This window comes from Sminthopsis crassicaudata, chromosome 1, assembly GCF_048593235.1.
Source record: "Sminthopsis crassicaudata isolate SCR6 chromosome 1, ASM4859323v1, whole genome shotgun sequence".
Classification (NCBI taxonomy): domain Eukaryota; kingdom Metazoa; phylum Chordata; class Mammalia; order Dasyuromorphia; family Dasyuridae; genus Sminthopsis; species Sminthopsis crassicaudata.
Window position 1 is genome coordinate 85,959,820 of NC_133617.1, and position 15,569 is coordinate 85,975,388.

At 35.7% G+C, this 15,569-nt stretch overlaps 1 protein-coding gene across 2 annotated transcripts in view; it reads left to right on the forward strand.

Annotated features, from left to right (window-relative positions):
- Positions 1–15,569, forward strand: part of TRAPPC9 (trafficking protein particle complex subunit 9) — a 968,086-nt gene that overhangs the window by 630,929 nt on the left and 321,588 nt on the right. For both annotated transcript variants that reach the window (XM_074264738.1, XM_074264741.1), the window contains one exon: positions 2,517–2,669. In XM_074264738.1, coding sequence (XP_074120839.1) covers positions 2,517–2,669 — 153 coding nt within the window. The remainder of the gene's footprint in view (positions 1–2,516; positions 2,670–15,569) is intronic.

Here is a 15,569-nt window from a genome sequence, read left to right on the forward strand (position 1 = left end):
CACAAATGCAGATGTACTTCTATTAGAATTAGACAAGTATTAGTATTACTAACATTTATGTAATACTTTAATGCGTATGAAGCACGTTATGAATATCATTTAATTTGATCCTCATAAAAGTCCTATGAGGCAGATGCTATTATTACTCCCTATTTTACAGATAAAAGAAACCAAGGTTGATAGAGGTTAAATTATTTGCCCAGGCCATACAGTTAGTAAGTATATAAGGTGAGATTTAAATTCAGGTCCTTATGATTCCAACATGCTATCCACTCTACAAGTTTTCATTTTTATTTATTTATTTTATATTTCTAGTTCTTAGAGTTTTGCACATTAGCAGGTGCTAAGTAAATGTTTATTGAATTGAATATGAGAGATCTTGGCAGATAACTGTTTCATGGATCCTTTTATCAATGGCATGATAACTCTGTTCATAGTTCTTACTTGTAATATTTATTATTTCGAGCCATTGTTAAGTTACAAGTAACATAATTACATTATATTTTTATAAGATATAAATCCCTTCCATCCTGATATCCTGCATCAATTAGATCTTTCAATCTTCCCCATTTATAAGTGAAGTTAACAATAATAGCTATCATTTATATAGAATTTTAGGGCTTGGCAAGTACTTTACATATGCTATCTCATTTGCTTTTCATAATAACCCCATGAAGTAAGTGATATTATTCCTGCTTTATAGGTGAGGAAACTGAGGCTGAGTTTTAGTGACTTGTTTAGTGTTTGTACAGTGTAGTTAAGTGTATGAGATATGATTTGAACTCGAGTTCTCCTGATTCCAAGACCAGTACTCTGCCTACTGTGCTAACTAGCTGCTTCCTGAGACCAAAGTAAATATACTTTTATACTATAAATGCATCAGAGAAGTGCCACCAAAATGTCCTGGGGAAAAATGTTACCCACTGAGGAGCATCAGAAACTTTAGGAGGCATTAGGTAGCATTTACTTTAAGATTTAAAGAGTGGACTGGGCTTATATCCCAAAGAGATCTTAAAGATCTGCATGTGCAAGAATGTGTGTGGCAGCCCTTTTTGTAGTGGCCAGAAACTGGAAACTACGTGGATGCCCATCCATTGGAGAATGGCTGAATAAATTGTGGTCTATGAATATTATGGAATATTATTGTTCTGTAAGAAAGGACCAACAGGATGATTTCAGAAAGGCCTGGAGAGACTTACATGAACTGATGCTGAGTGAAATGAGCAGGACCAGGAGATTACTATACACTTCAACAACAATACTATATGATGATCAATTCTGATAGATGTGGCCATTTTCAACAATGAGATGAACCAAATCGGTTCCAATAGAGCAGTAATGAACTGAACCAGCTACACCCAGTGAAAGAACCCTGGGAGATGACTATGAACCACTACATAGAATTCCCAATCCCTCTATTTTTGTCTGCCTGCATTTTGGATTTCCTTCACAGGCTCATTATACACTATTTCAAAGTCCAATTCTTTTTGTACAGCAAAACAACTGTTTGAACACATATACGTATATTGTATTTAATTTATACTCTAACATATTTAACATGTATTGATCAACCTGCCATCTGGGGGTGGGGGGAAGAAGGGGAAAAATTAGAACAAAAGGTTTGGCAATTGTCAATGTTGTAAAATTACCCATGCATATATCTGGTAAATAAAAACTATTAAAAAAAATTAGAGTAGGGAGGAATTCAAAAAAGAAGAAAAGAAAAAAGACTCATGGTCTTACATGGTGTAATAAAAAGAGTACTTCCATAGAAGTTGGGATATCTGGGTTTGAAACATGTCTCTGTGAACTTTAGCAAGTCCTTTATCTCAAGGACAAAAGGGCATAATAGTATCGAACTACTCACTTAATATGATGATTACAAAAAGAGAGCTTTATAAGCCTTTAAACAATATGTTTATATTGGTTGCTATTACTGTTTTTATTGTTGCTGAATTATGATTTCTGTCAGAGGAAGTGGTGCCTACACTACCAAAATCATGAATCTTTGAAGTATCTGAAGCATATAAGGTGAAATTTCTTTAATTTCTTTGCAAAATGGAGATTACACTGAGGAACTTTTAGTGTTTGCTTTAATCACAGATCAGCTCCCATGTGTGATTTTTAAATGTATCTTAGTTTCCAAGTACGATCTCAGCTGACCCAATTTAAAGATCAAGCCATGATTGGTAGTTGTGTTATTTCTTATTATTTAAATGAATGCTATGAATTAATAAAAGAGAAATGGAATACCTTGAGAGGTATTCTTTTTCCTCCTTTGGTCTTCAAGCAGAGACATGAAAATCACTTTTTGTATGTTTTATAGGAATTGTTGTGGCTTATGGGTTGGTCTAGATTGACACTGAAGTCCCTTCTAAATTTCAAATTATCTCATTCTGTGATTAGTCATAACAATTCATCATATTGTCTAATGCTGATCTTGACCAATTTATTTAGGGAAATAATTTTTCTGATTAGTTCTTCTTTTGTTTTTCTCCTGCTATCCCTTCTTGCAGAATGGCGATTCAAGTAGACAAGTTCAACTTTGAGAGTTTCCCAGAGTCTCCTGTGGAAAGGACTCAGTTTACAAACCCCAAACAGCTTGAAGAGGAGAAGCAGGAAGCTCGGGGTCTGGAGATCAACAGCAAGTTAGACATCCACTGGAATATCATATCCTTTGAGAGGTGACAAAATGGATTGTTAATGAAAAACACTTTAGCAGTTTACTGAGTAATTTAATACCAATTTTATAAGTGATCGGGTTCTTGAAAGGGAAAACAAATAAGCTATTTAATTATAGATTTCTAACTATTGCTTATATTATAAATAGCTCAGAAATGTCATGATTGGAAGGTTTGGAAAAAATAGATGCTGTTTTTTTCTTTAAATCATAACACTTTTAAGGCAGCATATAATGAAATATTGATTTGGGGGGTTTTATAGTCTCTTTGATTTAGAGAAAAATAATTATTGCCAATCTGGTTTTAGTAATTTGTTATCAAGGGAATTCTTATTCAGGTATGTGCTAGATTGGAATGCCTCTGAGGTCTTTTCCAATGTTGAAATTCTCTGATTCTAATAGTCATTTGTCTTCTATATAGCTTTAGGGCTATATAGCTTTAGAGGCTGCCTAGTAAAGGGGAAAGAACATTTGACCAAAACAAAAACCCTAGAACTAGTTGTGTGACCCTTGAAAAACTGTTTAGGCATTTTTGCCTTTAGTGTTATAATCTTTCAAATGAAGAGATTGGACTAGATAATCTCTAATGTTTCTTCAACTTTTATTGAATTTTTATTTTAATATCTTAAAATTTTAATCATGGGAATTTTAATCATTTAATCTCTTTAGTCCTTTAAGATTCAAGTATAACCCCTATGCAACCACTGAGAAAGAAAACTGTCAGTGAATGAACCCATATGTAAGAATAGATTTTTAACAAACGTCCCCATATATTTTCAATAGTGAAGATTTTGCCATAATATGATAATTGTAAAAACTAACATTTATATAGTATTTTTATGTTTATAAAGATTTATCATTTGATTCCTCAAGTAGAAAAGGAAAAGCTTTAGGGGAAACATGCTAACTCTCTTCAAGTATTTGAAGGCTGTCTTTTTAAAGATAAACTAGACTTGTTTTACATGATCTTAGAGATATACCAAAACTTGGAAGTTGTAAAGAGCTTTTAGTTAAGTATGAGAAAAATCCTCCTAATATTGAGAACTGTTCACAAGCAGAATGGATTATCTCCCTGAAGGTCTTCAGAAAGGAGATAGTTTGGTCCTTCCTCAGTAATATAGCAGGGAATTTTTTTTTTTCAGGACTCCTTAAGCCCTGATTTTCTCTGACTTAATTAAACCTGGGAAGGATTTCACAGATCTTCTAGTCTACAATATAGTAATGCAGACTTTGTAACAAAGACCATTCCCCCAGCTGAGTGCTGTACTTTAAGACATTCTTTTTTGGAAGTGGCACACTCTGGACATTGCTGCTGTTCATAGAATATCTTGACACCTTTTTGGGAAATTAACATTGAAAGTGGTCTCAAGTGACTCAAAATAGGTCTCATTCATTCATAGTTACAATTTATTTTTGTCATTGTTGGTTTGGGAAGAGAAGGTCTGAGTACATTGAAAACGCTGTTTAGTAATCTTTTAAAATTCATTAAGCTTGTCTTTGCAGGGCCAGAAATTGTCTAAATTCTTGCACTGACTTTTCAAAAAGTTGTTGCACAACCTGGCCTACATCCCTTCCATTCTTTAAGACTCAATTTAAAATGAAAGCTGTAGGCAGTGATTTCTACTTTCTGGACTTTATCATTCTAATTACTTTTAAAATGTCATTTAAATCTTTAAAAATGCCATATGGAAAGCAGCCATTTATTAAATGCACAGTGTACTGTGTCTGAGACTGATGATGAAGAAATGTAACAATAATTGTTCCTCCAAAGGAGTTTACAAAAGTGAAGTAAGAAAGAACATATGTGGTACATTTTCTATTGGAGTGGCCCAAAATAGTTATATGAAATATTTGAGAAAGGTTTACTTTCAGTCTGGGATCATGAAAGGCTTCATGCAGGAGAGGACACAAAAATTCAGCCTTGAAGAAAGCAAGGATATGGCAAGGGATAAAAAGGAGAAGGGAGCTCAGGGGGTTGGTGGTGGTGAGAGAGATCAGTTCCAAGTACATTGTAAAGTATATGTACAGACATGGAGTCAGGAGAACATAGTATGAGATTACAGAATGGCTTGTAGTTCATTTGTCGAGAAATTGATTACAAAGTGATGAACTTTTCTAGGCAACCAAAATCTGAGATTAACAATGGAGGCATCCTTGAACTCCTGGGGGATAACCTCCTCTTATTATATAAGTCAGACAATTTCAGTCAGCTTTTATATGAGCAAGATATCCTCCATTGTAATGTTCTGGTTGGTTTTCTGGAGATCTCTGGACCAGCCTTCTTTTCAGCAAAGTTATCACCACAAGAATAGCCAAGTGTTAAAGTCCAAATCCTTTATTGTCTCCTTCAAAGCCTTGTCTCTTTGCCTAAGGTTTAGGCTAGCTTTCTTGGAGGCCTTCCTGAATCTTGGTTTCAAGTAGAGAACAGAAGGAGAAGAGCCTGCCACCGAGGCAGTGTGAGATGGAATGAATCTGTCTCCTTGGCTCTTAGAGCTTGAGCTCCAGCCCCAATCCGCTTGTCTCTTAGCCTCTCATTCCCCTAGGAGAGCCACCAGGAGTTTGACCGAAGATGGAATGAATCTCTCTCCTTGGCTTCTAGAGCTTGAGCTCCTGCTTCCAGTCCTCTGTCTTCCCTGGCTCTGACCCTGGCTGAGTTTGTCTCAACTTATATGCTCTATTATAATTAGATCATTTACAGTATACTGAGTATAAACCAATCATTATATCACTAAGGAACCATTATTTGTGGTGAGATTAAATCAGTCATACTGAACTAGAGAACTATTAATCACCATGCTAAACTAGATCACCATTTTATTATCAATTCCACTGAGCACCTTGTACAGAGTTCTGACCCATAACACTCCATCTTGTAAATTTCAGCTGGAAAAGAATCAGCCTCAGGTTCCTTGCCACACAAAAGGAGCCAAAAGCTTGAATCATGGTCAGTGACTTCAGCATTGTCACCTGACAATCTGTTGAGAATACTAGGAAAGTGTTCAGCCTGTTTTTCTAGGATCTTGTCCTTATCACTAATCAATATGGATCCATCAGCATTAAGCAGTTGAGATGCACCATGGATCCTTTGGCTAAAAAATAGACGTCAGAATATCATAAAAGTAATTTAGATTGTTACTAACGGCATAAAATGGAATTTCATCTACCTTCTTACTGAGCCAAAAATCCTGTAGCTCACTAAGCTCCACTTGTACTTTACTTTTCATGAAATAAAATGCTGCCTCCTGAGAGGCATCCTTAGAGATGAATAAATAGTCCTGCTGGTGTACCCTGTGGAGTTCTCATTTTTCATTTAGCAGCTTCTGAATTTCCCATCATTGTCAAACCAATCTTGATGTTTGTGAGCAAATGCAGTGCTGTACACCAGGTTTCTGAATACTGCCCAGTCCTTTTCTGCTTCACTGTTGTCATTTGTGTGTTGGCTCAACTTTCCCTCCAAGTTGGCAACAAACTGTTCTACTTAGAGAGACTCTCTAATCTGTTGATATTAATTCTTTTGGTAGTCATTTTATTTTGGGATTACCACTTTTGTTGAATATGAATATATAGCTTGAAGAAGATAAAATTATGATCAGTCCAGCTTTCCATGCCACATGTTTCCTTTGTCACCCTCACATCTTGTCTGTTTCTTCTCCTTGCGATCTCATAATCTATTAAATGCCAATATTGGTTGTAAAGGTATGTCCATGAGGTTTTATTGTGTTTGGGTAAATGGAAGATAGTGTTGATGATGACTATTGCTGTTGCTATTTCCAATTCCCTTCCTCTCAAGAACTCTGCCTTGTCTGGTCATCTGATTCTACTCTAGCATTAAAATCACCTAGAATTGTGCTTATCCTCTTTTGGTACATTTATGATAAAGATCTTCAGAATGCTGCCACATTTGTTGAATTAATATTCAGCTTGGAGAGGATAAGTCTATGATCAGTCCAGCACTCACCCACATTGTCTTGGTCACTGTCATATCCTGTCTGTCTCTTCTCCATACACTAACATAGTCTATTAAATGCCAACATTTGTTGCAAGGGTACATCCATGAAGCTTTATTGCATTTAGGTAAATGGAATACAATATTGGTGATGAGAAGGTTAAGAGATGCACAAATCTTCAATATAAATGACCATTGCTGTTACTGTTTCCAACTCCATTCCTCTCAAGGACTCCTTTCCACGTCTGATAGTCTGAGCCTTTTCTAGCATTTAAGTTATCCAGAATTATAAACTTATCTTCTTTTGACACATTGAGGATAAAGGTCTCCAGATCTTTATACAATTTTTCTCCAACCTCATTAGGATTCATCATGGTGGGAACAGAGGCACTAATAATGATGGCATAGCATATTCCTGCAAGTGGCAATCACATTGTCATGAGCCTGTCATACTTCTTTTGGTAGGCATACAAGTTTGTTGAATTTTTGATTTGCATTTTGATTGCAAAACCTACACCAGCTTCATGGCACTCCCCTTCACTATAACGATTCCAGAAAACTATGTGTTCATCTCTGACTTCAAAAAGCTAGCTTTCATTTGCCAACTTGTTTCACTCAGGGCTGCTATTTGGATGTAATATCTGCTGAGTTCTTTCTTAGCAAGAGCTATTCATATTTCAGATCCACTAGGTTCTCAAAGTGTGCATATACTTTCCAGAATCCTGCCAGATCCCACCACTGCTTTCCATGAGAAGATGACCTTCTGGTCTGGGCTGCCTTTGTGATTATAACAGCCAGTCTATCTGCACCTGCTACTCTCTCTTCCAGGGTCCCCACAGTCCAGCGCCAGGACAGAGTCAAGTCAACTAGTGATAGTTCTAGATGCAATGGATGACCTTGGTGTTTTCAGTGTCTTAACCAAGTTCTAAGCACTTCACAGCATCTTCTTCAACTGCCTTCATGGCCATTGGGACAAGTTGTTTTCAATTTCATATTTGAATTAGATGCCCCTCTAACTTAACCAAGGTTATTCTTTCTCTTGAAATGTTTTACCAGAGTGTGGCTGCTGTGCATGCTATAGCTTCTTGGAGCCACAGGTGAGAATTAGGTAAATTAGGTGGATAAGAATGGTGGAAAGCAGGGAAAAGGTTCAGCAACGCTTACTCCAAAAGTACTAGTCTACTCTGATCATTCTTATACCATATCTAAAAAAAGTATTTGGGAAGCTGAACCAATAGATTTTAGTAATTGATTGGATGTTGGATACTATTCTCAAGAATGAAATTCTGAAGTCACAGAGAAATAATTCTGAAAAGGAATGAAAAAAAGAATCCCCTAGAAAATAGAAGTCAAAAAAAATTTAAACTTTAATTTTATGTTAAAATTAAAATACATTAAATTGTATTTTAAAGGCATGTACAAAAAGTGACAAAGAATGCAGATAGCGGAAATGATTATAACATTATAACATGGCATGGCCCTATAAGAATAGTGTAGAAGTTACTATAGTATTTCTACTAAGAATAGTAAGGATTTCTAAAGTGCAGAATGAGCTGGCAAGGAAAACTAAGGATAATAAATATTTTTTTCAATTATTTATTATTTTTAGTGATAACCCAGGTGAGAGAGTGTAGCTAGGAGGCATAGGCTACTTTTCATAGACATTTGGTATTGAAAAGCAGTTGGTAAATGGAGCTTTAGTTTAGGAATTGATACAGTCAAAATCTGTAACCATTGAGGACATTCAGACAACTCAGTCATGTTCTCAACAGTCTCTTAGCAGAGAGAGGGCCAGGCATAATTCAGTGTTGGGATTGATTGAATCAAGATATGACTATAACATTGGTATTTCATAGAAGACATCTACTCTCCTTGGAAAAAAAAAAGATTCTGATATCTTTGTTTAAAAAATTAAATCAAGAATTTTTATGACTTTCTAACTCCTCTTGGACTCCAAGATCCAGTGTGAAGGGCAGTGTTGGTCCAGTCTGGTTTTAAAGTTGCAAATGCTAGGAGCCTGATTCAGGATGAAACAATTTCTTTGAGCTGCAACACTATTCATTCTGAACTCAGCTAACCCTGAGCTGAGGGGACCCAGGCAATCTCACAGGACTTGTTGGAAACATGAAACATTTGCATTTAAATTGAAGTGTATCTGAAGCAGATTCAAGGCATACAGAACTTGGTTGGATTCACAGTGGGCAGTGGAGTTAGAGATATTTTCTATTGCTAGTCAAAGAAATCAAAAAATAATGAAGCCAGATCCATAGTCCTTTAGAATTTGCACTGCACCTTCTTTACAAAATCTGGGATGTTCGAGGTCTAAGTATTTTTATCCCTCTTTTGCAAAGCAGGAAACTGGAAATTTTAGAGATTAATAGTCATATATTATATCATTGTCATATTCATTAAGAATAATTCTAGCTAGCTTTTATATAATCTTCATTTTTAGAGTGTTTTTGTCATGATATACCAGTGAGATACATAGGTATGATGATTCTTATTTCATAGATGAGGAAATTGAGGCATAGAGAAGTTCAGGTTGACATAGCTATCATGAGCAGGCATTAGAATATAGGACTCCTAACTTTTTTGTTGATGATGTTGTTGTTGTTATTGTTTTACTTTTTTTATTAAAGCTTTTTATTTTCAAAACATATGCACAGATAATTTTTCAACATTGACCCTTGCATAGCCTTATGTTTCAGATTTTCTCTTCCCCCATCCCCTCCCCTAGATGGCAAGTAATCCAATAAATGTTATTTCTGTTAAAAATATATGTTAAATCCAATATATGTAAATGCATTTATACAATTATCTTACTGTGCAAGAAAAAAATCAGATCAAAAAAGAAAGAAAATGAATAAGATGAAAAAATGCAAGCAAACAACATAAAGAGTAAGAATGTTATGTTATGATACACACTAAATCCTCACAGTCCTCTCTCTGGGTGTAGATGTCTATCTCCATGACAAGATCATTTGAACTGGTCTGAATCATCTCATTGTTGGAAAGAGCCATGTTCATCAGAATTGTTAGTCCTATAATCTTGCTGTTGCCATGTACAGTGATCTAGTTATGCTCATTTCACTTAGCATCAATTCGTGTAAGATCTCCAGGTCTCTCTGAAATCATCCTGCTGATCGTTTCTTATAGAATAATAATATTCCGTAACATTCATATACCATAACTTAATCAGCCATTTCCCATCTGATGGTTGTCCATTCAGTTTTTAGTTTCTTGCCACTATGAAAAGTGTAATATTCTATTCTCTAAATTGTAATCGTTCTCTTGGGGCAGATTTCTTGGGTAACTTCTGGAGGCAGCCTTGGCTTCAGTTCAGTTTCAATAATCACCTCAAATGCAGCCAGGAGTTAAAGTCCAAATCCTTTATTTTCTTGTCTCCTTCCTTGGGCCTGGTTAGCTTTCTTAGAGGCCTATCTCTCTCCTTGGTTCCTGAGAGCTCTTGTCCAAATGTCTCCATCTAGCACAAAGGTGGAAGTTGGAATGAATCTTGACTCTGCCTCCGAGAGTGAGATTGTGGGTTTCTGTGGGCTTGTGAATCTCCCGGAAGTCAATCCTAGTTGTGAATCTCCCAAAGTCCATGAGCAGGCTTTTCCTTTCCTCCATATATATATATATATATATATATATATATATATATATATATATATATATACTCTCTAAAGATGAGTGAACTCCTTTAATGGTTTGAACTCCTTTAAAGGTGTGAACTAAGTACATTACCTTATCTCAAGTTCTGGCCCATAACATCTCCTTGTAGGATCAGATCAATCATACTGACCCATGCTAAATTAGATAATTATATCCATTCCAGTGACTTAGCACCTTGTAAGAATCCTAACAAAAAGGGCTGCCAGAAACATTTTTGCACTTGTAGGACTCCTAACTTTTAAGTCCAGTGCTATTTCCATTATACCAGGTGCATTCTATTCATGGTAATAGGCTCTGCTTTCTTTTTTTCTTCTTTTCCCTTTGTGTCTAGCACAGGAATAAATACATGTTTCATGAACATTCTATAAGTGACTCATGTGAATTCCTATGAAGCCCTTTGTTTTGGGCTAAATGATTAGATAAAATGATCAATGAAATACAGATTCTGCACAGAAAGTGAGATTAGTCATGGGCACAAAGAAGGATTATATTAAGCTACTTTCAAACTTTAACATTCAATTTTATGCTTTAACTTTCTATATTCCAGAACCATAATGGGTTGAATAGACTCTTCCAGCATAGAACATCTATGTATTCCAACAACCTTTCCAGCTTTAAAATTCTTAATATTCTAGCATTTATATATTATTTAAGGTTTCTCAAAGCACCTTACCAATATCTAATTTGATCCTTGTAACACCTCTGGGAGCAATTATTATTTCCTGCTCTTTTTTGTAAGGTTCTGGTTAGCTTTCTGGATGTCTTGGGACCAGTCTTTATTATCTCCTTCATAGTCTGTTATTATCTCCTTCACCTGGGGCCCAACTAGCTTTTTGGAGGGCCTTCAGACAGGCCTTGATCTCAGTGGGGGAAGCAGGAAGACAGGCCAGCCCAGCCACCATGATGGTGGGAGATGGAATATCTCTCATCCAGTCCTTGTTGGCTTTTAGATACTCTAATATAATTACATCAATGTAGGTGTCAATCTGGGAGAACTATATTAAGTACTAAGTGCATATAAACTAGAGAATCATTATATTAATTCCAGTAAGTTAACACCTCAGTCATGCTGAACTAGAGAACTCACATGCTAAACTAGATAACCATTGTCTTATCAATTCCTCTGATTAACACCTTGTTTCAAGTATACTTCTTCAGAGTGCCTTTTACACCTTTTTACAAATGAGGAATCTGAGGCAGATAGGAAAATGATTTTCCCAAAATCACATAGCTTCCAAGTGTCTGAAACTGAATTTGAACTTAGTCTTCCTGACTCCAGTGCCATGGCCACCTGCCTTATAATGACTTTAATTTTGGATCCTTTCAAAGCCAGCCACACAATATATGGTAATTAAGAGCTTGAATTGTATTAAAAACCAATTAAATTTGAATACAAACCTTTAAGTTGCTTTTGAAAAAAAAATAGAAAAGCCCATTTGAAATTTGTACTTCCTTACTCTTGCACAAATGATTTAGAGAAATCCCTTTCCTTTCTTTGTTACAACTCCAAGCTTACTAAATATGGGAACTCCAGAGACATTGACAGCCAATGGCCATGATAAGTTTTCTCTAAAGAAGAACCTGACTGCTGTGTTCTTTCAATTAAGAAGAGCTGTAGAATGAATTTAATTAAGGAGTACTGAGATAATTTAGATTAAGAACACGATCTTGGTCTCTTGTCTCTGTCTTTCTCTTTTTAGCATCTGGAGTGACATCTGGTATTGACTGAACAGTCAACTTTTGTTATTGTAAGTCAGAATCCAAACAGATGGAGCAGCCAAAGTTTGAATTGGCCAATAATTTCATCATGTGCTTTTAATGATATTTTCTAAATATTTAGAGAATCTTTCAAATTCAATGCAATTTGACATCTATACACTATCTTAGAAATTTTCAAATTAGACTAGTATTAAGGGTGACTACTTAATAATGTAAAAATATTCCATTATGACATTTCTGTTATTAAAATTATCAATAGATTTATAGCCATGTACTCAACAACTGGACATAGATAGTAAAGAGGTGGAAAAAAGCCAACTTGTAAGGAAACAGTAGCACTATCAGTTGTAATCTCATTATTTGCTTAACTTCTCTGAACTTTCATTTCCTCAATTATAAAAAGTTAGAATTGGATAGAGTTGACAACCTCTAATATTCCTTTTTGTTTTAATATTCCATGTTCAAATATTGGCAAGTTCTAAAACATTGTGTAAAAAAAGGCTCTGTGTTTTAAAGACCTTTCTAGTTTGAACATTCTATTTCTTAAATACCTTTTGAGTGCTGATAATCTAATAATCAGCAGTAGAGTGCTGGGCCTGTAGTCAGAAGATTCATCTTCCTGAGTTCAAATCTAGCCTCAGACACTTCATGTGACCCTGGACAAGCCATTTAACCCTGTTTGCCTCAGTTCCTTATCTGTAAAGTAGATAAGGAATGGCAAAACACTCAATTCTTTTTGCCAAGAAAACCTCAAATGGGATCACATAGAAATGCCAACAACAATCTATATTCATTTTATTACTAGTATTGTATGTTCTTAGATCCTTTCCAGCTTTAACAAAAATGTATAACCAAGTCCCTTTCATTTGTTCTAGGATGTTCTAGGATTCTCTTATTCTAAATGGACTGTACAATGCCATCTTTAAATGTCAGGGTCAAGTCTAATGTGTAACACATGCCTATTATCTCCTAGTTTTGAATATGCAATAAGTATGATTTATACCCTTCTACTCAACAACTGGACAAAGACAGTAAAGAGGGGGGGGGGGAAAGCCAAAAACAATGGAGAGATTATATTTGGGTGGGGTGATCTTTTACCTCTTCCAGAAACACATTTACTCGTGTATAGAACATCCAGTTTTAGGTGTCAAAAAAGGTGATACTTGAAATAGGAGATGGCACCTGAGCTGTTCCTTAAATCAAGGTAAATATCCTTAGAGAAGGAGAGCGAGTAGGGAATGTATATGAATTTCAAGGAACAGACCATGCAAAGACACAGAGATAGGGAATAAAGAATTGCATTTGGGGAACAACAAATAAGCCAAGACTATCAAATCAGCAAGCATTTATTGAATGCCTACTATGTGCCTGGTAGTGTTTTAGGGTACTGGGAATACAAAAAAAAGCAAGAGAAAGTTCTTGCCCCTGGAACTCCACAGTCTAGGGTGGAGAAAACATTCAAATAATTATGTACAAACTAGATATAAGACAAATAAAATTACCAACAAAGGGAAGGCATTAGTATTAAGGGTGATCAAGAAAGGCTTCTTGTGGAAAGTAGGTTATCAAATGAAACTTGAAGGAAGCTAGGAGATAAAAATGAGGCAAGAGAGAGTTCTAGTCAAAGGGGATAGCCAATGAAAGTGCATGGTATCTTGTGAAAGGAACATGAACAAGGCCAGTGTCACCTTATTGTAAGGTAAGGACGTGTAAGAAGACTGTAATGGAATGGCTTTGAAGGTCTTTGAATGTCAAACAGGATTTTGTATTGAATCCTGGAGGAGGGAGTGTGAGACTGTTGGAATTTTGTGTCTGGGGAACAGAGTGAGATGATGTGTATATGATATGATCAGGCTTGTGCATTGTTCCCAATGCACAGCTTGATAGCTAAATAGAGGACTGGAGTATCTTTTCATATATTGTCTCTCTTATGTGAAGAGACTACTACAGATGCATTCAAATTAATGAATGTGCTTCATGTTTTTTTTTTTTTTTAAAGCAGATATTAAGACCCTTGTATTTGTCATTTTTCTTGATGTTTAATTCTTTATGATCCCATATAGGGTTTTCTTGGCAAAGATTCTGGAATGACTTGTCATTTCTTTTTCCAAATAATTTTACAGATGAGGAATTGAGGCAAACAGGATTAAGTGACTTACCCAGGTCACACAGCTAGTAAATGTCTGAAAAAAGGAGTCTTCCTAATTCCAAGCACTCCACTCCATCCACCTGGCTGCCCTATTTAGGTATTTGTATCTCCCTATTTACAATGTATAAAGACTAAATATTGGAATTAATTTAAATCAGGTCCTTAGAGAAAAAAATTGGGCCCAAGTTTCACAAATAGTAGATATTTCTCATAATCTGACCAGCTGAGGGAAACCTTCTCATCCCCTTTCATTACTCACAGACAGAGAAACACACCTTCCTCAGAAGGACCCCACTTGTCCTGGGAACAGTTAAGACACAATTTCCATAAATCCAAATCTGAGTAGTGGTATGTCACATACCTATTTGATAGGGGGCAGTAACTTAAGGCTGTGGGTGAGCATATCCCTGCTTTTTATTTAATAATAATAACCTGCTCTGCTGAAAGAGTCACCCAGTCAGTTATGTCAAGCCATGCCTACTATTGATTCTTGCAAACCAAGTGTTTGCTCATGTCCCAATGGGTTTTAATTTCCTTTCTCTTACTTGTTCTTGTGTCAGGGAATGAGATGACACAGAATATAAAAAATTCAGAGAGGTAACAACAACAACACTTAGCTAGCATGTTAAAATTTACAGTCCAGTTATGGTTGGCAGTCACCATGACTGGGGACATCTTGCCATTTAGAATGATATTTAAGAGAATAGGAACCATGCTCAATTTCAAGCTGATTAAAAAAAGAAAAAAAAAAAAAGACATACAGGGGTTTGGGAAGGAGTCAGAGGAGCCAAGTACAAGTGACAACATCAGGGACTTCTTATTGAGTCTTAAATACTTTTGAATCTTCATTACCTTGTGGAATATTTTCATATTTGGCTCTTAAAAGTTTTGGCTTGAGAACCTGAAGCCAGCCTTAAAGGATGTTAATTCTCTTTTCCTGATAACTGAGAATGTGTTTGATGAGAAACTGTTGACCTCCCTGCTGAGTAAAAGTTTGTGGGACCAGGCATGGGTAGGGAAAAGATATATGTAAAGATCACCAAAGTTAGCCACAGTTTTAATTTTCAAAAGACACTTTACTACAGCCTCTGAAATTCAGCTCAATTCACTTGGCATTTGGTATTTTTAAAGGGATTAAAAGTGCTGAAATAAATCTTCACTCTCTCTAGATATAGAAATATGTCTAGATCTGACATGGAAATAAACTAACCTCTAGAGGGTTACATTAGATCTGTGTTTAAAGTTTATTTTTTGTGAAGCTGATTTTTTTTTCCAAAAACAAAATTAGTATTTTTTTTGTTTTCCTACTGTTAGGAGAATTATTACCTATGCACTGCTTGGTGGCTGGTGAGCTTTTAAGCATCAGTGTGGTCTTTTTTCTCTCTAGTGTTTCTGCATAG